The 27,804-nt window shown below is 39.2% G+C and overlaps 1 protein-coding gene across 16 annotated transcripts in view; it reads left to right on the forward strand.

Annotated features, from left to right (window-relative positions):
* heph (polypyrimidine tract-binding protein 1 heph) overlaps window positions 1-27,804 on the forward strand; it is a 603,602-nt gene that overhangs the window by 503,214 nt on the left and 72,584 nt on the right. For 15 of the 16 annotated variants that reach the window (XM_070092722.1, XM_070092729.1, XM_070092712.1 and 12 more), the window contains 3 exons: window positions 730-879; window positions 6,392-6,538; window positions 6,995-7,135. In XM_070092722.1, the coding sequence (XP_069948823.1) occupies window positions 730-879; window positions 6,392-6,538; window positions 6,995-7,135 (438 nt within the window). The remainder of the gene's footprint in view (window positions 1-729; window positions 880-6,391; window positions 6,539-6,994; window positions 7,136-27,804) is intronic. The other variant, XM_070092715.1, reaches the window with a different exon arrangement.

The raw sequence follows: 27,804 nt of genomic DNA on the forward strand, positions 1-27,804 counted from the left end.
TCATTTCACAGTTGCATGATAGGATGGTAGTATCTTTTCATAAAGCTCCTGTCTAACCTCTTGGCAGCTGGCTGAATAAAAGCTTTTCTCACACTAACTTTAGGAGCTGTTAGAAGGTTAATGTCCTATAAGGATTCACTCAAATAGCCAATGTGGGGATATAAGGGTTCACTTAAAAAAAAAATTTACAACATATGAGGGACCACTGACAAAAATTATCGTTGGTATAGGTTGCAGTGGTGAGTCATCAACAGTGAAAATTGTCAAACATGACACTGACAAAGACATAGTAGTCAAGGTCGGTCGTCTCTCCTGTTTACATGTGTATCTGTGTTACATGGGGACAGATGGTGATGCAGAGTGGGTAGTAAAACAGTATTTTGTTTTACACTTTGCAAAATTTGCACACATTTTGTTATTGCTGTGGAAGTTTTTGTGGTAAAATAATTAAATCCTCAATGTGGCTTTTATAATTATAAAGCAACCATTATTAATGTTTAAATTATTCTAACAAAACTTAAACAATTAAGCTATTTATACAGTATTCTATTAGATTATTTAAATTTTAATATGCCATATTAATTCTTGTGGGGATAAGTTTCATGGTTTTATTAGCAAAGGAACTGCTAATTTAAAATTTACCTGTTGAAGCATAAGGATTAGTGTAATCCTTGTTTTTTGGCAAATAAATGAGTGTGTTAATATATATTTTTTTTTGTTTGTTTGCAGGTAAAATTAGACACTAAGAACCCAGGGGCCCCGTCCCGCGTGATCCACATCCGCAACATCCCCAACGAGGTTACTGAAGCAGAGATCGTCCACCTGGGTATCCCATTTGGCAAGGTCACCAATGTCCTTGTCCTTAAGGGCAAGAACCAGGTATGTACTTGATAGCTTGTTTTTGTTAGCCCCATACATACATTCAGTTTCTGCATTACCTTTTCCAAATAGTATTGTATAATTTTCACTTAAGGGCCAGATATCCCCAAGAGAGTTTACACATTTTGATTTAAAAGTGATGTACACACTAGAATAGCATTTATGTCAGAACCTGGACATACTATTGATCAACAAGCACATACCAGAGAAGTCCAAAGACTTTGCAACAAGACTCGCGAAATCATAATGACACGACGGCAAACAAACCATACCACGGACAGGGATAGAACCCGCGATCAGAGAGTCTCAAAACTCCAGACCGTCGCGTTAGCCACTGGATCAGCTAGCCACTAATAAGATTCATCCAACTAGGTATATTTCTACACCATAGGAAGGTTAGCATAGGCACCACTGTGACCACAAATACAAGTTTTTACAGACGAATCTCCAGCTTGTGTGGCCGTGATGAACTCTAGCTCAAGTCCCCTCGGTGCTAACCTTCCTATGGTGTAGAAATATACCTAGTTGGACGAATCTTATTAGTGGCTAATGCGACGGTCTGGAGTTTTGAGACTGATCGTGGGTTCTATCCCCGTCATTGGTATGGTTTACTTTGCAACAAGTTTTCATTAACTCATTAGATAATGGAAATGACTAAGGTTTATAATACTGTTTACTAATCTTGATCATATCAAGAAATAAGGAAATATCATAATCATTGAAATCCAAACTATTGAAGATCATCTCAGAATGTGACTAAAAAAAAAAATTTTTTTTTACATTGTTTCTTTGAGAGTAATGGGGATAAACTGTTGGCTGGTAATAGCATTTGTGGTGGGCTAGGATGAGATTGTTTTATTATGATTATAATACTGTAATAACAGCAGAGAATTCTGCACCCAACGAACTTTTGTTCATTGTTTCCAAATTCAACCAGCACATTTTGTCCTCTATTTCCGATATTCATTAAATCAATGTTTACTGTACAGCCCAAAGAGAGATCCAGTGTGAGGAGAGACTTAGTAAATTTAATTTTAATAATAAAAATATTAGTTGCACAAAAAATAAAGAATACAGTGAGACCCCGAGTTTCGAACTTAATCCGTTCCAGGAGCTAGTTCTAAAGTCGAAACGTTTGAAAGTCGAAGCAACATTTCCCATAAGAAATAATGTAAATACAATTAATTCATTCCAGAAACCTAAAAATATTCACAAAAAAAAATTCATTTTATAGAGATTACATTATAGTTTTACATACACACAACAAACATACATAGTGCAATTAGTAACTGATAAATAAAATTTTAAATGTACATATAACATTTTTAGTTATCTTTATTAAAGAGGCTTGCTGGCATCTGGAAGATAGGGAGGAGGAGAGAGGGATGACTTATTGTAACAAGTCCTTATCTGGGGTTACTTCCCTTCTTTGTCTTTTAATGCCACTAGGACCAGCTTGAGAGTCACTGGACCCCTGTCTCACAAAATAACTGTCCACAGTCCTCTGTTTCTGGTGCCTCTTGAAAATTTCCCTAAAATGGGACATGGTTCTGTCACTGAACTTGTTGCAGAGATAGCTTGATCAGGGTGGTACTTCTCCTCAAATATTTGCACATCATTCCACTTGGCACAAGTCTCCTTAACCCATACTCAAAAATTCTAGCGGCTTCAAGTCAGGCAGGAGAAAGCTGGTAGACCCACATGTGAGAGAATGGGTCTGTGTGATCAATGTGCGCAGTGTAAAAAAAATCCTGCTGCACGCAGTGCATAATGAGAAAAAAAAAAACTCCGACCATGTTTTTGGATTAAAACACCAACTTTGAGGTGTATTTTCATATAGTATTTATTTTTGGGTGTATTCTTGTTTTCTTGGTCTCATTTGATAAATGGAAAACATATTATAGAAACACTAGAAGTAATTTTGATAGGTTTTTCTATGAAAAGAATCTTGAAATGGAGCTCAAAGCAGCAGAAATGTTCGATTTTTGCCGATGTTCAGGAGTAAACAAATGACGCCATTGTCCAATAAATGTCCCAATAGCCATTCTAATATACAGTCACAAATGGGTTGATGTTATTTATACAATTATTACAATATTGCAGTAGTCTGCCTAACAGTAAATCTTCTATTTTTTTGTGTGAATAAAAATTCAAAATAGAAAGCAAGAGTATTATAACAGGGGCCCTGGAGATGTGACTGATGAACAGAGAAAATGTTATTTTAATGCCAGGAATGTCTGCATTGTTCATTCTGGACCCTATTTTGAAATTGACATATTTTTTAATTTGCATGAAATTGGCCAATTGCCAATTTCTGACTACTTTATTGGGTAGTTGAAATTGGTAAATGGGTGGTTTCTTGTACTCAATCAATAGAATAAATGGAGTTCTAAAGAAATAGCTATGAGTTTCGTGGACTGGAACAATGGAATTAGCCGAAAATAGGGCTCAAAGTGGGTGAAATCACCGATGCGCAAGTGTCGCTGAGGTCGCTAACTTCGCAAGAGCGTAATTCCGTAAGTTTTCCATCAAATTTCACACTTTTGGTGTATATTTCATCAGGAAAAGATTCCCTATCATTTCATAAAAAAAAAAATCCAAATATTTTGCGACACCAGGAGACACTTCAGGATTTGGGGTTGCGACAGTCAAAGGGTTAATCTGTGAAGAAGGCACCTCATCCACTCCCTCTTCCTCCTCTTCTGAAGCAAGTTCCTGAGCTGTGGTCTGATACTGTTCCAGCTCTTCAGTTTTTAGCTCTTCCCAGTGGTCCTCCACCAACTCTTCCACATCCTCACCACTCACCTCCAACCCCATTGACTTGCCCAGTGCCATAATACCTTCCACACCAGGCAGAGGGTCAGCAGGGTCAGGATCAGCCTCAAACCCTTCAAAATGCCTCTGGACGACACATTGTGGCCACAATTGTCTCCAAGCAGAGTTCAAAATTCTGGAAGTCGCTCCCTCCCAAGCCTTACCTATGAGGCTTATGCATGTGTAGATATTGAAGTGATTCCTCTAGAACTCTCTCTTAGGGTCAACTTAGTGTCTGTGGTCACTTCGAAGCACTTTTCAAACACTGGTTTTGTGTAGAATTTTTTGAAGTTAGAAATGACCTGCTGGTCCATGGGCTGGAAGAGAGGAGTGGTGTTAGGAGGCAAGAACTTCACTGTGATGAAACTGCAGTCCCTATACAGTAGGTCTACCAAATTTGGAAGATGTGCAGGAGCATTGTCCAGTAACAGGAGGCACTTGAGTGGCAAATTATTTTCTAGGAGGTATTTTTTCACACTGGGGCCAAACACTTCATGGACCCACTCTGAAAATTTACCTCGTGACCCATGCCTTATTATTTGCTTTCCACAAGACATAACTTGTTCTTAATGACATTGTTTTTCTTAAACACACTGGGATTTTCTGAGTGATACACCAGTAAAAGCTTCACTTTAAAATCCCCACTAGCATTAGCACATTAAAGAGTTAGCCTGTCTTTCATAGGCTTGTATCCTGGAAGTGCCTTTTCCTCCTGAGTAGTGTAGGTCCTCATTGGCATTTTCTTCCAAAACAGGCCTGTTTCGTCATTATTAAACATTCATTGGGGTTTGAATTTTCCAGGGTCTACATACCCGTTAAAATCATTCACAAATTTTTCAGCCCCCCATTTGTATGAACTGGCTGCCTCACTATGCCCTACAACACTGTATATGTCACTATGCTTCTTAAATCTGTCAAACCAGCCTCTGCTGGCCTTAAATTCACTATCACCACTGGTCCCAGGAATTTTCTTTACAAGATCAGCATGCAACTAGTTGCCTTGCCTTTTCACAAATGATTGTTTCAGAAACACTATGACCTGCCATAGCTTTATCCTTGATCCACACCAGCAACAACTTCTCAACCTGATCGACTGTCTGTGGTCTGTTTTTGGTTAGCATATCAACATCTTTCGCAACATTAGCTTCCCTGATTTCTTGTCTCTTCACCAGGATAGAAGTGATTGTTGACTTGTTTTTACCATACATGCTGGCAAGCTCCACAAGTCGCACACTGCTCTCGTATTTTTCTACTATTTCCTTCTTGACGTCTGTGGTGTTTCTCACTTTCTTTACCACGGGTACCACTAGCAAGTTTCTTTGGACCCATGCTAGCTTATTTCACAGTCGCACAAGCACCAAACACAATGAATTAATAGTGAAATGTTTGAATGAGTTTACAGGTTAGTGTTCACTCAAGCATCAACAAAGCCTGATTGGCTCACGACGCCTGTGCAGGTGATGAGGGCAGGTGGACAAGTCTGGTACCTGGCGGTTCGAAACACGGGTATTGTTCGATACTTGGGACAAAATTGGTTAAAAAAAAGCTGTTGAAACTCGAAGCGTTCGATAGTCGATATGTTCGAAACTTGGGGTTTCACTGTAGTACATGTAGTATCTCGTATCCTGGAAAACCATACTGAGTACACTAGCTCCAGACCAGTGTACAAGGAAAGTGAATGCAGAACTATACAGTCTGCTTGAAATGCAAAAAATGTAGAAGTGAAACACTGAAGAAAAAGGAGCAGCTCTACTATAGACCTCAGCTGTCGGATCAAAGGAAAGAAATCTTACACAGAAATAACATAGTTAGAGGAAATTAAATTAACACTAAAAAGATAGGGAAAAGTCCTTGTATGCACAATTTTAATTTTAAAATCATTAATAACAATGACAAAGGATTTTTTTTTTTCATAAATTTAACTTAGAATTCTTCTTTCAACAAACTGGCCATATCCCACCGAGGCAGGGTGGCCTGAAGAGAAAAACAAAAGTTTCCCTTTTTAACTTCAGTAATGTATACAGGAGAAGGGATTACTAGCCCCTTGCTCCCGGCATTTTAGTTGCTTCTTACAACATGCATAGCTTAGGGAGGAAGAATTCCGTTCCACTTCCCCGTGGAGATAAGAGGAAATAAACAGGAACTAGTGAGAAAATAGAAGAAAACTCGTGCATGTGTAGCGTGACCTAAGTAGAAGTAGTGGGACGTACCTGAAATCTTGCAGACAAAAAAGACACCAGCAATCCTAGACATCATGTAAAATAATTACAGGCTTTCTTTTTACTCACTTGGCAGGACAATAGTACTTCTCTGGGCAGTTGCTGTATACCAACCTACTACTTAGGAACTTAGAATTATCTGGACAAAAGTGTTCTAGGGCAAAACCCTTAGTGTCCTCAACCCAGAACAGTGATTATCTAAAATATTATACCTCATCTGTTGGCTATATATTCTATAATAAATTTACATATTTCCAGAGCAATGCATCTGCAGTTGTTTCTTTTAATATTTTATTAAACATTACTTGGGGAATTTGTAGTAGTAGTTGCACTAGTAGTAATAAATGTTTTCTCTGAGTCACCCTCTTTAGAATAAGGCAGATCATATTGTATTTTAAAAGTTGAGATGGTATGCAGGGTGTTTGGTGGACATGCAGACAATTTCATATCTTACTATCATTTTATTTTTTTTCTTACAGGCATTCTTGGAAATGTCCGATGAAGTGTGCGCCACCACAATGGTTAACTACTTCACAAACTGTACCGCCCAACTGCGTGGCCGCGCCGTCTATGTCCAATTCTCTAACCACAAGGAACTCAAGACCGACCAGACCCACTCCAACGCGGTGAGTCCTGACGCACAGCTGATGCCTTCTCCAGTCAGTTTTCTTGCTGACTGGATGGTGAAGCTTTCACTTAGCTGGAGCTATAAAACACAATAAATGTATTCACTCATACAGTACATCTTAAGCCTGATTTCCTCTATCTGTTGAAATTTGTAACATTAAAAAAAAATTCTGTAAGATTTGTGATCTTTAGTATCATTATAAATCCTGATAAATATACCTTTATCATGATATCTATTGGATTTAGTTTACAAAGCTATAATTTCTACTGATCAATCAGTGTTTGTACAGAGCTCTAAAAAAAAAAATAATCCATAATGATTTCTTTCGCATTATCACCAGTGCCATTTTCTTTTGATTCAAAAAATATTTGCCTTCCATACATAAATTATAAATATTCTTCTGCAGTATAATGTCTGGCATCAAGCAGTGAAAGTATGTATGTTTATTTTCCAGCAGAATCCTAGTGCACAGGCGGCGCTACAGGCAGCCCAGGCCCTGGTCAATCAGACAGATACTCAAGGTGGACCCAACACTGTTCTTCGTGTTATCGTTGAGCACATGATCTACCCAGTCACCCTTGATGTTCTCTATCAGGTAAGCTACAGCAATTGTGCCTTGCACCCTTCTGTGTGTAGCATTTTCATAATTTGACTTACTGCTTTGTCAGGTATATCACATCACTCTTGTCTTGGTTGGCTATTCCCATTGACTTGTTTCTTTTGGAATTGCATTACATTATGCAGATGTTCATGCCCCTCCTCAACTCTTGCCTACTCATATTGGAGCATTACCCTGTGTGGGGTAAGAGGTGACTAAAATATTGAGAGCAGGGGGGGGGGAAAGGGGAGGGGAAGAGATTGGTTATTTATTGTGATTCTGTGTGCTTAAGTGGGTCAGGACTTAGTGCATGATACTGCCTCCTGGACTACTTTTATTGGTATTGTTAATTTCTGGCCTCTTTTGCTTTATTATTTCAACTCTTGAAACTGTATTAAGTTTGCCTTCATTATCTCGCCCAAGTCATACCACTTTTCAGCCACCCAGAGACTAAAGAAATGTACTTTATTCACAGAGAACTTCCATTGCACATATAAATTCAAACATCTAAATTACTGGAATATTTGAAGTACTTTGACCTGTTCTCCTTGGGATGCAGACAAGATGCATCATAATTTGCACCTGGAGTATCCTAACGGAACTGGTCCTGAATTTATACACAGCAGTGGCTTCCTATGAAAGCAGACAGTGCAAAAATCCCCTAAAGAAAAGGGGGTACGAAGACTTCAGTAAACTCACTTTATACATAATGGGGATTACCAACAGAATCCTGTCTTCAAGAGGGAACTTGATAAGTTGGATTCAGTTCCTGAGCACTTGGGTTGTGGCACACACAAGTACAATAAGGCACCTAAATTACTGGGAACGATTGAAGTCCCTTGATTTGTATTCCTTGGAATGCAGGTGAGAGAGATAATTGATAATATACACTTGGAAAATCCTAGAGGGATTAGCACCAAACTTGCACACAAAAATCATTCGCAAAAGACTCAGCAGGAGATGTAACATTCCCTCAATGAAAAGCAGGGGTGCCACGAGTACACTGAGAGAGAACACAGTAAGTGTCAGGGGCCGAAGATTGTTCAGCCGCCTCCCAGCATACACAAGGGGGATTACCAGTAGATCCCCAGCTGTCTTCAAGAAGGCAATGGACAGGCACCTAATGTCAGTACTTGACCAGCCAGGCTGTGGTTCGTACGTCAGTTTACCTGCGGCCAGCAGTAACAGCCTGGTTGATCAAGCCCTGATCCACCACAAGGCCTGGTCTCAGACTGGGCCATAGAGGCACTGACCCCCAAAACCCCCTCCAGGTATACTCCAGGTATTGGTTCACATGCAGCTAGTAGTAACTGCCTAGATTATTAGGCCACTTTTCTTTAACTTCCTAGCTAACCAAACTGTGCAAGCAGCCAGCAGACCCACATAGTCATTACAACCCGGCTGTTAAGGAAAAATGCACACTGAATTGTACCTTTTGTACCACCATAACTTTCTAAATTCCTTATTTCTTATTCTCTGCATGATATTCACACGATGCATTGATGTCAGTACTGTGGCTGGAACAGTAAACAAGTAGCTCACACTTTGGAGACAAAACTTCTGATGATTATTTTGAGTCATCGTTATCCATTATCAGGTCACAAGCAAGAGTGAAAAAGTTGGAAAGGCAGATGACAGGTCAGGTGAAGAGTTAGGAGAGAGCCAAGGTCAGCAGAGGTGAGGAAACCAAACCCTGAATTCAGTGCATAATTTGCCAAACTGTAGTGGAGGGAAGGCAGGGTAGGGGTTGGCCTGGGAAAGGTTGGAGGGAGGGGGTAAAGAAGGTTTTGTGCATAAGGGGCTTGGACTTCCAACAAGCATGCATGAGCATGTTTGATAGGAGTGAATGGAGACAAATGGTGTTTAGGGCTTGATGTGTTGTTGGAGTGTGAGCAAGGTAACATTTATGAAGGAATTCAGGAACACCGGCAGGCTGGAGTTGAGTTATGGAGATGGGAAGTACAGTGTCCGCACTCTGAAGGAGGGGTGTTAATGTTGCAGTTTTATAACTGTAGTGTAAGCACGCCTCTGGCAAGACAGTGATAGATGATAATTAAAGTTTTTCTTTTTTGGGCCATCCTGCTTTGGTGGGAGATGGCTGATGTGTTAAAAAAAATAATTTGCCAAACTTCATTTTTCTTGTCAACCCATTAAAACTTTGTTTCTCTTGCCTTCCCTTTTAAATTTCATATTTATCTTGCCAACCCATTTGTGAAGGGTTCATTTTCTCAGCAATTTACTCTACTTACTAATTTTCACTAGGCTGCACTCATTAGTTCCCATCTTACTCACACCTGGAAAACCTTGGCTGAATTATACACAGGCTTGCGTCTCAAGACTACTGGAGTTGCTGACCTCTGCCAGTTGCTTTTGAATTTAATAAAGGAACCTAATAAAATCTGATGTTGTGAATATGGGTTTAATTTGAAAAGGTTGATTGATCTCTTAATCCCTGTGGGATGAGTTGAATAGAAAATTAAAGAAAAGGTAATTCAGTTAGTTATTGATTTTGCGGGTTAAAGCAATGCAGTACCTTGCAGTTTTGAAGAACTATGCAATAGTTACATACCTACCTCCCTCATTATTTAGCATCATGTAGAGCACTTTTTTTTTTAACCGTATAGATGAAGACTTGTACATCATTCATTGCCATTCATTACAGTACATCCCAAACTTATGATGTTAATACATTCCTAAAACCCGATTCTTTTTCCTTAGATGCAAGTTATAATAAGAATAAGTTTTGGAGCCGTAATATCCTGTATCTAAATACTTTTGCTGACAGTATTTTCACCAGACATTACATTCATTACTGTTCAACATTTTTTATTAATGTATACATGGTAATTAAATAGAACAGAGCTACACTATGGTACAGTACACATGTATAAGAGTGTGCAACAGCTGGACTGTTGGAGAGGGTAGGAGGTGGGGAAGGGAGTTTTCCAATGTGGGAAGATAGGTGAGTATGATTTTGTGATGAATGGTTTTGAAAACCAACGAGTTGAAGATTGAGACACTTACGCAACATATGGGAATCTTTGTTGAGGAAACGTTTCACCACACAGTGGCATCTCGCATAGGAACACATCAAGCCAACATACAGTAATAACATTCTTAAGTTTTTATCCAATCTTTTGCCAGAAAAGTATGAAATCTATACATTAATAAAAAACCTAAACTATTAATACATTTAATCAAAATCTAAGAGACAGACATAATTCAGCTTTTAAGAAAATCATAAATATTCAATTAATAATTCTAGACCCATCTCCATAAGCACATGTGAGCTCTCTATACATGCATAAAATAAACATACACAAAGCTTAACTGCAGAAAGAAAGAACAGAGGGAGTAAACACTAAATTCTCAGGACTACTCTTGGTAGTACAATTTAATATCCATCTACTTAACCCTTTCAGCATCCACAGGCCCTCTCAGAGACTTGTTCTCAGGGTCCCCCAAATTTCAAAAAAAAAAAAAAAAAAAAAGTTTTTTCTTATGAAAAGATAGAGAATCTTTTCCCGATCATAATGATGAGGGTATCAAATGATTTAGATAAAGAAAAATTGGATATCAAATTGGGGAGGAGGAGTATGGAAGAAGTGAATGTTTTCAGATACTTGGGAGTTGACATGTCGGCGGATGGATTTATGAAGGATGAGGTTAATCATAGAATTGATGAGGGAAAAAAGGTGAGTGGTGCATTGAGGTATATGTGGAGTCAAAAAACGTTATCTATGGAGGCAAAGGAGGGAATGTATGAAAGTATAGTAGTACCAACACTCTTATATGGATGTGAAGCTTGGGTGGTAAATGCAGCAGCGAGGAGACGGTTGGAAGCAGTGGAGATGTCCTGTCTAAGGGCAATGTGTGGTGTAAATATTATGCAGAAAATTCGGAGTGTGGAAATTAGGAGAAGGTGTGGAGTTAATAAAAGCATTAGTCAGAGGGCAGAAGAGGGGTTGTTGAGGTGGTTTGGTCATTTAGAGAGAATGGATCAAAGTAGAATGACATGGAAAGCATATAAATCTATAGGGGAAAGAAAGAGGGGTAGGGGTCGTCCTCGAAAGGGTTGGAAAGAGGGGGTAAAGGAGGTTTTGTGGGCGAGGGGCTTGGACTTCCAGCAAGCGTGCATGAGCATGTTAGATAGGAGTGAATGGAGACGAATGATACTTGGGACCTGACGATCTGTTGGAGTGTGAGCAGGGTAATATTTAGTGAAGGGATTCAGGGAAACCGGTTATTTTCATATAGTCGGACTTAAGTCCTGGAAATGGGAAGTACAATGCCTGCACTTTAAAGGAGGGGTTTGGGATATTGGCAGTTTGGAAGGATATGTTGTGTATCTTTATACGTATATGCTTCTAAACTGTTGTATTCTGAGCACCTCTGCAAAAGCAGTGATAATGTGTGTGTGGTGAAAGTGTTGAATGATGATGAAAGTATTTTTCTTTTTGGGGATTTTCTTTCTTTTTTGGGTCACCCTGCCTCGGTGGGAGACGGCCGACTTGTTGGGGAAAAAAAAAATGACACCAAAAGTATGAAATTTGATGGAAAACTTACGGAATTATGCTCTCGCGAAGTTAGAGGTCTCGACGATGTTTACGCATCAGCTATTTTGCCCACTTTGAGCCCTATTTTCAGCCAATTCCAATGTACTAGTCGAAAAAAATCATAGCTTTCGCTAGAACTCCATTTTTTTCTATCGATTGAGTACAAGAAACCACGAATTTACCGATTTCGACTATCCAATACAGTGGTCAGAATTTAGCAATTTTGCCAATTTCACACAAATTTCAAAAGACGCCAATTTCCAAATAGGGTCCAGAATAAACAAGAAAGACATTCCTGGCACTAAAATAACATTTCCTCTTTTTATTAGTCACATCCCCCAGGCCTCTCTTACATTTCTTTTGCTTTCCACTTTGAATTTTTATTCTCACAAAAAAAAAAAAAAAAAGATTTACTGTTATGCAGACTACTGCATTAGTGTAGAAATGGTATAAATAATATCGGCGCACTTGTGAAAGAATATTAGACTCGCCAGTTGACGTGTATTGGATGCTTAGAATGATTTGTTTACTTTTGAACTTTGGTAAAAATCGAACATTTCTGCTACTTTGAGCTCAATTTCAAGGTACTTTTCATTGTAAAACCAGTCAAAATCATCTCAATTTCTGTAATATGTCTTCCATTCTATACAATTAGACCAGGAAAACTAGAATACAACAATAAATACCATACGAAAATATAGTGCAAAGTTGCTGTTTTAATCCAAAAACACGGTCAAAGTTTTTTTTTTTCTCATTACGCACTGTGCTGCAGGATTTTTTTTTATAGTGCGCACACTGACCACATAGACCCATTCTTTCATATGTAGGCCTACCAGCTTTCTCTCACTAGATTTGAAGGCGCTAGAATTTATGCATACTAGTACGTCATGGACACTGGCACGTAAGCCGTACTAGTATGGCCGAAACCCTGAAAGGGTTAATGAAGTGGACCAGAATTGCACTATTACTTGATCACTGTGTCATGCTTGCTTAATACCCAGCCCAGTGCTCTCTTTTGTGCATTGCTACACTGCTGTACAAGTAACACTCAGTACAGCCTAATTTAATAAAATGTTACTGAAACAAACTTAGCTGTTGCTAATACTTATACTTGCATAAACAACTGTATATGAAGACAATGTTTCCATGGATGCTGCAATAAGAAGTTTTGATCTCTCCCATCCCCCTTGTTAGGCCTTTTTTTTTTTTTTTTCTTGTGAAAAATTTATAGGATTACCTCTTTCCTGTTAGTAATTTTCCCTAACGTGAAGGGAGAGTGAAAAAATCTTAGGACCTCTTATACATGTACTGAGTTGACCATAACATCCTTTCTTTTCATTAAGCTGTTATTCACATATTTCAGTGCCTTCCTCAACCATAAGGGGTAATTTCAGTATGTATTTTTAGATGCAATCATTCCAGTATTTGATAGGTGTAAATTATACTTTGTAAAGGATGGAGTCCAACTCTGGTGTAAATTGTGGGACCCATTGCCTTGGAGAAGTGGATAAAAAGGCTTCAAGGAAGAATATTTGGATTTCTTCCTGAAAGCCATTTGAATATTCCACTTCCCCTACCACCCCATCTTGTCATTCTTTTTTTTTTACCATGTTTTTTACCGTGTTTGACGTATATATCCTCAAAAATTCTAGCGGCTTCAAATTAAGCAGGAGAAAGCTGGTAGGCCCACATATGAGAGAATGGGTCTGTGTGGTCAGTGTGCATCAAATAAAAAAAATCGTGCAGCACACAGTGCATCATGAGAAAAAAAAAACTGTTTTTTTTGGATTAAAATGCTGACTTTGTGGTGTATTTTTGTATAGTATTTATGGTTATATTCTCGTTTTCATGGTCTCATTGGATAGAATGGAAAACATATTATAGAAATAGATGTGATTTTGATTGGTTTTACTTTGAAAAGAATCTTGAAATGGAGCTCAAAGTAGGGGAAATGTTTGATTTTTACCAATGTTCAAAAGTAAACAAATGATGTCTTGTCCAATAAATGTCCAACTAGTCATTCTGATATGCAGTCACGAATGAGCTGACATTATTTATACAATTCTTACAATATTACAGTAGTCTGCATAACAGTAAATCTTTTATTTTTTGTTTGAATAAAAATTCAAAATAGAAAGCAAGAGTAATATCAGAAGGGCCTGGAGATGTGACTGATGAACAAAGAAAATGTTATTTTAATGCCAGGAATGTCTGCATTGTTCATTCTGGACCCTATTTTGAAATTGACATTTTTTTAATTTGTGTGAAATTGGCCAAATTGCAAATTTCTGACCACGTTATTGGGTAGTTGAAATCGGTAAATGGGCAGTTTCTAAAGCAATAGCTATGAGTTTGGTCAACTGGAACAATGGAATTAGCTAAAAATAGGGCTCAAAGTGGGCGAAATCGCCAATTCATAAATATCGCCAAGGTCGCTAACTTGGCGAGAGCGTAATCCCTTAAGTTTTCCATCAAATTTCGTTCTTTTGGTGTCGTTACCATCGAGAAAAGATTCTCTATCAGTTCATGTGATTTTTTTTTTTTTTTTTTTTGAAAATTTTTCGGCCTGGTCATGGGACCGTGCTGCGGGGGTGTTGATCCCCGGAATAACCTCCAGGTAACCTCCAGTATACCAGGAGACACCTCAGAATTTGGGGTGTCGACAGTCAAGGGGTTAAGAGATACCTTTGTAAAGTATCTTTAGCTGGGCTTCAGAGAATGAAGTCTGAAGAATGTAGGAGGGGGAGTATACCAGTGGCCATTATTATTTTATCTGCATAATGTTTAAAGATAAATAGTGTTTATTTGTGACTATCATCTTGCATAATCATTGTAACAACTCGTCTTCTCCTGAGAGGTAAATAAAACTATTATTCTTGTAAATCCTCTATACCATGCTCTCTGAACTTATCTCCAATAGGTCAAGCGCTTAATTTTTTAAGTGTTTCAAACTACTAATAGGGTGTTTGTTTTCTTCAGGAAAGAAAGGAGCACAGAACCATAAATGAAATTAGAGGAAATCTAAAATAGTTTTTGTTATGCAAAATCTAGGATAGAAACCACATTTGGCATTGGGTTCTTACTTAAAGGAGATAGAACATATATGTACTGCTGAAATAAAGAATGGGGTGAAATACTAAAGGCACAATATGACTGTGTTCAGTGAAGCATTAATTAGTCAATAGGTTAACACCCCCCCCCCCCCCCCCCAACCTTTTTTTAACCCTTAAACGGTCCAAACGTATATATATGTTCACTCGCGCAGCGCCCCAAATATTTTGAAAAAAAGAGCACATTTTTTAAGTTTTTTTTTTTTTTTCTTCCAACAAGTCTGCCGTCTCCCACCGAGGCAGGGTGACCCAAAAAAGAAAGAAAATCCCCAAAAAGAAAATACTTTCATCATCATTCAACACTTTCACCACACTCGCACATTATCACTGTTTTTGCAGAGGTGCTCAGAATACAACAGTTTAGAAGCATACACATATAAAGATACACAACATATCCCTCCAAACTGCCAATATCCCAAACCCCTCCTTTAAAGTGCAGGCATTGTACTTCCCATTTCCAGGACTCAAGTCCGACTATATGAAAATAACCGGTTTCCCTGAATCCCTTCACTAAATATTACCCTGCTCACACTCCAACAGATCGTCAGGTCCCAAATACCATTCGTCTCCATTCACTCCTATCTAACACGCTCACACACGCTTGCTGGAAGTCCAAGCAAAACCTCCTTTACCCCCTCTCTCCAACCCTTTCAAGGACGACCCCTACCCTGCCTTCCTTCCCCTATAGATTTATATGCTTTCCGTGTCATTCTACTTTGATCCATTCTCTCTAAATGACCAAACCACCTCAACAACCCCTCTTCTGCCCTCTGACTAATACTTTTATTAACTCCACACCTTCTCCTAATTTCCACACTCTGAATTTTCTGCATAATATTTACACCACACATTGCCCTTAAACAGGACATCTCCACTGCCTCTAACCGTCTCCTCACTGCTGCATTTACCACCCAAGCTTCACACCCATATAAGAGTGTTGGTACTACTATACTTTCATACATTCCCTTCTTTGCCTCCATAGATAACGTTTTTTGATTCCACATATACCTCAATGCACCACTCGCCTTTTTTCCCTCGTCAATTCTATGATTAACCTCATCCTTCATAAATCCATCCGCCAACACGTCAACTCCCAAGTATCTGAAAACATTCACTCTTCCATACTCCTCCTCCCCAATTTGATATCCAGTTTTTCTTTATCTAAATCATTTGACACCCTCATCACCTTACTCTTTTCTATGTTCACTTTCAACTTTCTACCTTTAAGTATTATAGAATATACAAAAATTTTAGGGTCAGGCTGCGAAGTTGGCACTTGGCGATCACCTGGCGGCAACGTGGATTGCTGCCTCTTGCAGAAATTATACATATTTGTTGTTTTCTTCCATTTTTTTTAATTTTCTTGGCTTTCATGATATGATAATTATGTTTTATGGCAAATCTTTTGATTTCAATACCAATTGTTGTTTATATACACCAATATTATATACAAAATTATCATCATATTGTCATAAACACTTCTTTCTTTTTCTTTCAACAAACCGGCCATATCCCACAGAGGCAGGGTGGCCCAAAAAGAAAAACAAAAGTTTCACTTTTTAAATTTAGTAATTTATACAGGAGAAGGGGTTACTAGCCCCTTGCTCCCGGCATTTTAGTCGCCTCTTACAACAAACATGGCTCATGGCGGAAGAATTGTTCTATTTCCCCATGGAGATAAGAGGAAATAAACAAGAACAAGAACTAGAAAGAAAATAGCAGAAAACCCAGAGGGGTGTGTGTGTATATATATGCTTGTACATATATGTGTAGTGTGACCTAAGTGTAAGTAGAAGTCGCAAGATGTATCTGAAATCTTGCATGTTTATGAGACATTAAAAAGGACACCAACAATCCTGCCATCATGTAAAAGAATTACAGGCTTTCGTTTTACACTCGCTTGGCAGGACGGTAGTACCTCCCTGGGCGGTTGCTGTCTACCAACCTACTACCTAGGTTACCTACAACTATATACAGTGGAACCTCTACCTGCGAGTTTAATCCGTTCCAAGACCTTGCTCGCAACTGGATTTGCTCGTTTGCAGAGTCAATTTTCCTCATTTAACCCTTTGACTGTTTACGCCGTATAAATACGTCTTACGCGCCACTGTATCTGACGTATATATACTCAATAATTCTAGCGGCTTCAAATTAAGTGGGAGAAAGCTGGTAGGCCCACATGTGAGAGAATGGGTCTGTGTGGTCAGTGTGCACCATATAAAAGAAATCCTGCAGCACACAGTGCGTAATGAGAAAAAAAAACTGAGCGTTTTTTTGGATTAAAACGCAGACTTTGAGGTGTATTTTTGTATAGTATTTATCATTGTATTCGCGTTTTCGTGGTCTTAGGTGATAAAATAGAAAACATATTACAGAAATAGAGATGATTTTCATTACTTTGAGGATGAAAACAACCTTGAAACTGAGCTCAAATTAGTGGAAATGTTCGATTTTTACCAATGTTCAGGAGTAAACAAATCACACCACACGTCCAATACATGTCAACTGGGGAGTCTAATATTCTTTCACTAGTGCACTGATATTATTTATATCATTTTTACAATAATGCAGTAATCTGCATAACAGTAAATTTTGTATTTTTTTGTATGAATAAAAAATCAAAATAGAAAGCAGTAATAATATAAGAGGGGCCTAGAGATGTGACTAATGAACAGAGGATATGTTATTTTAGTGCCAAGAATGTCTACCTTGTTTATTCTGGACCCTTTTTTGAAATTGGCATCTTTTTTAATTTGCGTGAAATTGGCCAAATTGCCAATTTCTGACCAGTATATTGGGTAGTTCAAATTGGTAAATGGGCAGTTTCTTGTACTCAGCTGATAGATAAAATGGAGTTCTAAAGAAATAGCTATGAGTTTGGTCAACTGGAACAACGGAATTGGCTGAAAACAGGGCTCAAATTTGGCGAAATCGCCGATACGCATATGTCGCCGAGATCGCTAACTTAGCGGGAGCGTAACTCCATACGTTTTCGACCAAATTTCGAACTTTTGGTGTCAGTACCATCGGGAAAAGGTTCTCTATCATTTCATTAGAAAAAATAATTTTTTTTTTTTTTTTTTCAAAAATTTATCGACATAGAATGACAGTTTCAGAAAGGGGCCTGCGACAGTCAAAGGGTTAAATTAATTGAAATCCAATTAATCCGTTCCAGTGGAATTCTGTACTTCAATAATTTCGCTAATATCAACTCTACGGCTTATTTATCTATCTCACTTCATCACAGTTCATCTAATATGACATAACAGACAATATAAATAACAGAAACACGACATATACTCTAGAATGAATAAAATATGTCATTATGTAACAGGTGGAGGCGGCCACAACCGCTCCCTCTTTGTTGTGGTAAACACTGCCAATCTGCACAATCCAGGGCAACATGGGTTCAGGGCAGGTCGCTCCTGCCTCTCACAACTACTGGATCACTATGATATGGCCTTGGATGCACTGGAAGAAAATCAGAATGCAGATGTAATATACACAGACTTTGCAAAAACATTTGACAAATGCGATCATGGTGTAATAGCCCATAAAATACGTGCTAAAGGAATAACTGGGAAAGTGGGGAGATGGATCTTCAACTTCCTAACAAATCAAACACAAAGAGTAGTGGTCAACAGAGTTAAATTGGAGGCTGCCATAGTGAAGAGCTCTTCCACAAGGCACAGTACTCGCCCCCATCTTATTCCTTATCCTCATATCAGACATAGACAGAGATATACATCACAGCACCGTATCATCCTTTGCGGATGATACTAGGATCTGCATGAGGCTGTCGTCTGCTGAGGACACGGTTAACCTCCAAGAAGATATAAACAAAGTTTTCCAGTGGGCAACGGTAAACAATATGATGTTCAACAAGGACAAATTCCAGCTATTCCGTTATGGAAAACTGGAGGAGATAATAACTAGAACAGAGTATACTACAGACTCTGGCCATACAATAGAGCGGAAAAATAATGTAAGGGACCTGGGAGTAGTAATGTCTGATGATCTCACTTTCAAGGATCACAACAGTGCCACGATCGCACGTGCAAAGAAAATGATAGGATGGATAATGAGAACGTTCAAAACGAGAGATGCCAAGCCAATGATGATCCTTTTCAAATCACTTGTTCTCTCTAGGCTGGAATACTGCTGTACATTAACATCTCCATTCAAAGCAGGTGAAATCGCAGATCTAGAGAGTGTACAGAGATCCTTTACTGCACGTATAAGTTCTGCCAAGCACCTTAACTACTGGGAACGCTTGGAAGCACTTGACTTGTACTCGTTGGAATGCAGGAGGGAGAGATATATCATAATCTACACTTGGAAAATCTTGGAAGGAATGATCCCAAATCTGCACACAGAAATCACTCCCTACGAAAGTAAAAGACTGGCAGGCGATGCAAAATGCCCCCAATAAAAAGTAGGGGCGCCATTGGTACACTAAGGGAAAACGCCCAAGACTGTTCAATAGCCTCCCATCAAGCATTAGGGGAATTGCCAATAAACCCCTGGCTGCCTTCAAGAGAGAGCTGGACAGATACCTAAAGTCAGTGCCGGATCAGCCGGGCTGTAGCTCGTACGTTGGACTGCATGCGGGCAGCATAACAGCCTAGTTGATCAGGCCCTGATCCATCGGGAGGCCTGGTCATGGACCAGGCCACGGGGGCGTTGATCCCCGGAATAACCTCCAGGTAATCTAGTGACAGCCTTTTGAAGCCGTCTATTATTATAATTATTATATGCAGTACATTATTATTATATATGTATTATTATTATACATATTATTATTGTATTATACTATTATTATTATTATTATTATTATACATATTGTTATTATTCATATTATTATTATTCATATTATTATTATTATATTAATTATTTGTAATTTGTATTCACTCAAAAAATATACGATGTACTGTTATTCCTTATTGCAATAATTGTATAAATATGTCAACCCATTCATGACTGCATATTGGAATGGACAGTGACCTCATTTGTTTACTCTGAAACAGTTAAGCAATGGACCATTTCTTCTAGGTCGAGCTCAATTTCAAGGCACTTTTCTTCATGAAAGCAATCAAAATCATATCTTTTTTTTTTTTTTTATCACACTGGCCGATTCCCACCAAGGCAGGGTGGCCCGAAAAAGAAAAACTTTCACCATCATTCACTCCATCACTGTCTTGCCAGAAGGGTGCTTTACACTACAGTTTTTAAACTGCAGTATTAACACCCCTCCTGTAATATATCTTCTATTCTATCAAATGAGACCAAAAAAACGAGACTGCAACCATAAAAACCATTCGAAATTACCACGGAGGGGTGGCTAATTGCTGAGAAGTGAACTCCATTATTTATGCTTAGATTTCTTTCATTTTTGGTGTACATTAAGAAACATCTTTCCATCATACATTGCCCAAGTTTCAATAAGATAGTCCAACAAACAAATGAGATAAAATTCCCGAGATCAAGAGCAAGAGTCCCTCACCAGTGTCAAGGAACCTGCCTTGAGGTCTGCTCGCTTGTGGAAATTTTGCTCGTGTATGGAAGCAAAAAATCGACACATCGACTGCTCATATTTGGAAAAACTCGCTCGTGGACACGCTCGCAAGTAGAGGTTCCACTGTATACAAGTACACCTACCATCCGACTTACGACCGAGTTCGGTTCCGAGAAACCGGTCGTAAGTCGAAATGGTCATAAGTTGAACTTTACTACTGAATATCAACAAAACATTTTTGTAATGACTTTATTTTATTGTTTTATTTTGGTATTTCATGTTTTACATTACTTTTTATGTTGTTAGTACTGTATTTTATACTGTAAGGTTTAGGATAAACACTGTGTACTACTCAAATAGTTGTTTATTTCCCAGAAATTTGGCATTAAAAACGCGGTCATAAGTCGAGTGGTCGTAAGTCGAGCAGGTCATAAGCCGGATGGTAGGTGTACTTACATGTCATACTTTTGTTTCTTTTTCTGTCTCATAAACACGCTAGATAACAGGGATATCTTGCTACTCCTACTTACACTTTGGTCACACTTCACAGACACGCACATGCATATATATATATATATACATACATCTAGGTTTTTCTTCTTTTTCTAAATAGCTCTTGTTGTTCTTTATTTCTTCTATTGTCCATGGGGAAGTGGAAAAGAATCTTTCCTCCGTAAGCCATGCGTGTCGTATGAGGCGACTAAAATGCCAGGAGCAATGGGCTAGTAACCCCTTCTCCTGTAGACATTTACTAAAAAAGAGAAGAAGAAAAACTTGATAAAACTGGGATGCTTGAATGTGCGTGGATGTAGTGCGGATGACAAGAAACAGATGATTGCTGATGTTATGAATGAAAAGAAGTTGGATGTCCTGGCCCTAAGCGAAACAAAGCTGAAGGGGGTAGGGGAGTTTCGGTGGGGGGAAATAAATGGGATTAAATCTGGAGTATCTGAGAGAGTTAGAGCAAAGGAAGGGGTAGCAGTAATGTTGAAGGATTAGTTGTGGAAGGAGAAAAGAGAATATGAATGTGTAAATTCAAGAATTATGTGTGTGCTGTGGAGGGCAAACAGTAAGGCGTGGGTCACTAGGGACTTTTTCAATGACTGGTTACACCATGCATTTGCCCCCACTGTGAAAAATTACCTAACTGAAAAGAAATTAGACCTTAAGTGCCTCCTGGTATTAGACAATGCTCCTGGTCATCCTTCAGACGTGGCAGAGCGACTTTCTGCAGAAATGAGCTTCATTAAGGTCAAGTTTTTGCTTCCTAATACCACTCCTCTCCTGCAGCCCATGGACCAGCAGGTCATTTCCAACTTCAAGAAACTGTACACAAAAGCTATGTTTGAAAGGTGCTTTGTAGTGACCTCAGAAACTCAATTGACTAAGAGTTTTGGAGAGATCACTTTAGCATCCTCAGTTGTGTAAACATTATAGGTAAGGTTTAGGAGGAAGTGACTAAGAGGACCTTGAACTCTACTTGGAAGAAACTGTGGCCAGAATGTGTAGACAAAAGGGATTTTGAAGGGTTTGAGGCTAACCCTGGGAATCCTATGCCAGTTGAGGAATCCGTTGTGGCATTGGGGAAGTCCTTGGGGTTGGAGGTTAGTGGGGAGGATGTGGAAGAGTTGGTGGAGGAGGACAATGACGAACTAACCACTGATGAGCTGCTGGATCATCTTCAAAAGCAAGAGGCCTGACCTCAGGAAACTGCTCTGGAGGAGGGGATAGAGAAATTGAAGAAGTTGTGTACTTCAAAGATTAAGGAAATGTGTGCAATGTGGCTTAAAGTGCAAACCTTTTTTAATGAAAATCACCCTCGCACAGCTATTGCAAGCCGTGCTGGTGACTATTACACTGACAATGTTGTGAAACACTTTAGGAATGTCATAAAGGAATGGGAGGTACAGGCCTCTATGGACAGATATGTTGTGCGACAGAGGTCCAGTGACTCTCAAGCTGGTCCTAGTGGCATTAAAAGAAGAAGGGAAGTAACCCCGGAAAAGGACTTGACACCTCAAGTCCTAATGGAAGGGGATTCCCCTTCTAAACATTAACACCATCCACAGTCTCCCCTCCTCCCATCCCATTAATCATCACCAGATCTTCAATAAAGATAAGTGTCATGTAACTGTGCATGTCTTCTTCAGTTTGTGTGTATTAAAATTAATATTTCATGTGGTAAAATTCTTTTTTTTTTTTTTTTTTTGTTCATTCTTTGGGGTGTCAGGAACGGATTAATTTGATTTCTATTATTTCTTATGGGGAAAATTAATTCGGCTAATGATAATTTCGCCTAACGTTGAGCTCTCAGGAACGGATTAATAGTGTTAGGCGGGGGTCCATTGTAAGTACATTTCAGCCACTGTTGTGTCCTTCCACCTGTGCAGCCTCGACGATTCTCCAACCTCTGATATGTTGTCCATGACATATCGGTAATAAATGTCTGGGTCACTATCAAGTTCATTATGGACTCGTCAAAGTACTACTGGAAATAGTCTTAACTCTGTAGACTCATTTGTTATTGGACATTCTGGCTGGATACCACTTCCACTTACGTTAAAATCACAAGGCTGGTGCACGAACATACTTTGTGTCCAGTTCCACTCACAATCACATGGTGCAGGGTGGACCTGTGGCATTGGGTGAGGGGGAGCAGGAGGAGGGACAGGAGTGGAGGCAGCACATGGTTGAGGGGATGCCGGGCGGTCCTTTGTCTGTCCAGGCACCATGCCACCCACCACTACTTCCTCCGTCCCCGCATACTCACCTTCATGATCACTTTCTCTATCAGTGGCCGGGGTTTTGGATCGTGACCTGCCATGACCCTTGGATTGCATATGGCACACTGCCTGAACGTAGATAACGACGCCTAAACATGCGCTTCACTGGTGAATAATGAACTTCACTATCGCTAGACGAATCCTTGATTGGCATAAAATCAATCTCATCATCACTTACATCACTTTCACTATCACTAAAACACTCGGAAAATAATAGTTTCCTCTTGCGAAGTTGCCTATGGGTAACACTCACCACTCCAAAGGTGCTTGGCCCAGGGTCTTGTGTGGCCACACTGGCCACCCCAGAAGTGCTTGGCCTAGGGTCTGCTGTGGCCACACTGGTTACCCCAGAGGTGATTGGCCCCGGGTCAGGTGTGGCTACCCCAGAGGTGATGGGCTGAGGGCCATCTCAGTTATCGTCGACATTTTCACTAATTCCTTGAATATTACTGGCCCCGTTGGTGTCAAATCCACTAAACTCACGATCTATATCACTTTCCTTGAATAATAGTGTTAATACGACGAGGCGTGAGTGAATCACAAGGATGTGCCATGATGTTGATCCAGGATGGAGCTGAATGTAACTGGTCCTACCATGTGGTATCCAGGCGTCCCCGATTTTTTGTATACCACGTACACTGAATGCACACACCCATTCTCTCATGTCTAGGCGACTCAGGCCTATCGCGCCAGTTTTGAAGGAATTAAAAATAAAACGTATATATACGTTTGGGGCGCTACACGAGAGAACATATATATACGTTTGGGTTAAATGCAGATGACATTTTCACTATTTCTGACATAACCCTATTCCCAGTTGACCTAAAAGAAGCCATGATAGCTTCCCAATGCATTTGCCCCAGGCCCAGAGTTGTATAACTATATATTCATCGTAAATTGTTAATAACCACTATCCTCTCCCCTTAAAACATTTTTGGAAGAGTCGAGACGGATGTCATCCTACAATCATTAAAATCCACAGGTATTGATCCCACTCACAAAGGTGCCAGTAAAGCATTTGTAAGAAATTATGGCAGTATTATTAATTGCATAGAATCATAACATTTGCACAACCCAGGACATCATGAGTTTAGAGCTGGTCACTTCTGCTTCTAGACCAATACGACAAAGTCTTGGGTGCATTGGAAGACAAGCCAAATGCAGATGCAATTTACTCTGGTTTTTGCAAAAGTCTTAAACTTCCCTGACATACTAGTGATGCATAAGGGAGAAAATGTATACTAAAAAAAACAGTGGAAAGCAGGGATTCCATAGACACAATAAGAGAATACACACAGAAAAAAAGGCACATAGGAGAGAGAAGCATACGACGACATTTTGGTCCGACCTGGACCATTTTCAAAGTCACACTAACACGAGTGTGAGGAAGCCAGTATATATAGGCCGGGGGGGGGGGATAAGGACGGGATCAAGAAGTAGAAAAAAAAGTGGTATTGGTAAGGTTGGTAGTGGAAGTAGTAGTAGCAGAAGTAATAGTGGTAGAAGAAAGTAGGGAGAGGAGTTTAGTAGAAAGAGAGGAGTGAGGGGAGGCAATAGTTATTTGTGTTGTGTTAGTGTGCCTTTTTGTTCTTCACAATAAAAGAACATTGTATCAGCATTTGTGGTTCCTAACTTTAACATCTTGCCAAAAGATATCAGAAATATTGCTAGGACAAATGTCTTCAGAAAGGAAAATGGACAAGTACCTCTGCCAAGTGCTGGGTCAACCAGTCTGTGATTTATATGTAGGCCAGCAGCAACATCCTGGTTGACCAGGTAAACACTGGCTCCGGAAGTGGAAAACACACTTGAAAAGTGAGCACATGGATGCAGTTAAATTTCCTAGCAAATAGAACCCAGAGGGTACCACAGTGAAGAAAAAAACTGTCCCACTTGTTTTTCATTCTTAAATCTGATATTGACTAAGACATGTATCATAACACATATCATCCTTTGCTGATATTATAACACGTATCATCCTTTGCTGATATCATAACACGTATCATCCTTTGCTGATATCATAACACGTATCATCCTTTGCTGATATCACAACACGTATCATCCTTTGCTCTTATTAGAGATTATAATCTTTTAGAATGGCATCTATTGATGACGCTGCGAACCTTCAACATAAATATACCAAGCCTTCCAGCCCGACAACAACGTAATGGTCAGTGGTGACAAATTTCAGTTGCCCTGCAATGGAAGCATCGAGGAAATATAAGTTGAAAACTAAGTACAAAACAAACTAATCATTCTGTAGGGCTGAAGTTCATTGTGAGAGACTTAAGAATGACAATATCAGAATAAGCCAGATAATTAAAACATTACAAGCAAGAGGTCAAGCCGTTGGTGAGTTTTTTCGTCAATTGTTCCCTGTAAGCTTGAATAATGCTGTATAGTAACCACTGTGGCATAGCCTGGGGTGAATTATCCAGGTCCGCCCCCCATATACTGTCGACATCCTATCGGTTGGACAGCAACCTCGTATGTGAAAATCACCTATGTCCAGTCCATTACAGGCCTGGAAATATTGATTTATTCTTGGTTGTATTCAGTGTAAATAGATGAATTTTTAGAGAGGCACACAAAGTAATGTACATTATTTCCATATGAACAAATTAAAAGCTATATAACTCGTAATACATAAATATACCAACCTCTAAATTTACTTTTTTAAGCCGAGTGTAAAAGTTGCTGATAATGGCAGAGCTGAAAATGAGGCCACGGCCCATTACCGAAGGAGACTAGTATCGTAACTTGTACTTTAGCTGCAAACTTTATTTGCTACCTCTTATCTCGTTTATTTTTTTTTGCCCTGACATGTGTTTTTAGTAAAAAGAATGTCGGCTAAGGAATACCAACACCACCACCCTTTCCTCCTTATGTTGTCACCATAATGCAGTAGTGAGGTTTGAGTGAGTTGTTGTGCTGGTGTAGGGACTTTGCTAGGAGTGCCCCTCTGCCCTTGCACATACCAACGACGTCATCAAATTTGACATCATTGGTATATTCACGGTAAACAATACTTTGGCCCCCTACGTACATGTACATCGTCCTATGCTCCTCTCTCCTATGTGTGGGTTATTTATGTATTGTGTACTGCTCAACTGTTTAATTACCAGATAATGTATATAGTGGCCTTTTAAAATTTTATTTGCTAAAAATATACTTTTTTATATAGCTTTTGTAGAGCATTTAGAAAGTGACCCTTCCTAATATTACGTGTAAATAAATTTCTTAATTAAGAATAGGTTGCAATCCCACACTTGCTCAGCTTGATGTCTTGTTACCGTCTCACCACATTGCCAATCTTTCAGTCAGCTGTTAACGTATGTTCGACGATATTTTGGATATATGTTAACGGTTCGTTAATTTGTGTAATTACTTTTTTTTTTTTTTTCCTGAAAACTGTCTATCTGCTTTAGATGAGTCATGGAGTGGTCAAGGCCTGAGAGTTTTAGGACTCACCTGCCATGGGTTCAAGCCTCAATCTTTCCCAGATTTGTTTAAAATTGTTTTGTTACAATTTTGTTACTCATGTTCTAGATGAATTACATCTGGAATATTTTTTTTTTATCTCAGACCCATATCCTCTCCCTGTTTGTGACTTGATAAAGCCCACTGTGTGGATGAAACAGTTAATAAAGGATTGCAGCATGCTGCATTTGTCTATTTTTTCATAGTGTTGTGTCAGTATTTTATACTGTATCTCCATCATTCCTCCTTTATGTTCTTATTACTGTCATTCCATCATATGACAGGTTTCATATAAAAAGTAATGAAATCTGTTAACATAGTTAGGAGACTTCAGTAAGACATTAAAGAAACAGTCATTCCACAACGGGTTCACTAGCTGAAGTTAAAGAAAAATCGTTAGTCAGTTTTCTAGGGAGGCAAATGGGGTGCAGTGTGGTTGAATATCTAAATGATATTTCCGGGAGTCAGTGCTCCTGCAGCTCAGTACTAAGGTAGGCCTTGGTCCCACATACTTTCAGTAACTTAAATGAGTTATCTATTTTTAAACCTCTGTATAGACTCGACTTCAGAAGTCGTTGCTCATTTATGTTCAAATTGTATATGTAGTGTGTATGTGTGTTTTAGGGAGTATAATTACAGCGGGTGGTAGTGTCGGCGTGAGAAGGCACACGATGACTCTTGGCAGGGGACTCCTTTGAAGGTGTTTTTCACACTGCTGCTCGTTAATAGTTAGCGGCTGTCGAGAGCGACGCTACCAGAACCTCCTTCAATTTACGTTTAATTAAATATATTGTGGTGCACGGGACGGAGGGTGTGATATGCCAGATGCTTTGACAGTGACACGACAGCTGCGATATGTTGACAGGTTGGCCGCGCACACCGTTGCCTTCAAGTTTGCTATCACTCCAGATAACGAGGCCCACCCTCCCTCTCCCTCCACATCCTCACCATAATTTCCAGATCGGGAGGTATTGTTATTTTGGTCCTAACACATTACATTGGCTGCTGCTGTATGTTTTAAAGGCTGTCCAGTAGTAACATTCAATAGTACAGTGGCTTGGATAAAAATAACACTTTCAAATTTAATATAGGGCATCCGCCTCAAGGGAAGATGCACTCGTAGCTATCGATATGCTTTTTCAGCACTGTGACATTGTACAGAGTTGTATATGATGCACAGAAACATTACAACGATTGGAAATTATTCAGAAAACGTTTGGCT

This window comes from Cherax quadricarinatus, chromosome 40 (assembly GCF_038502225.1).
Source record: "Cherax quadricarinatus isolate ZL_2023a chromosome 40, ASM3850222v1, whole genome shotgun sequence".
Taxonomy (NCBI): domain Eukaryota; kingdom Metazoa; phylum Arthropoda; class Malacostraca; order Decapoda; family Parastacidae; genus Cherax; species Cherax quadricarinatus.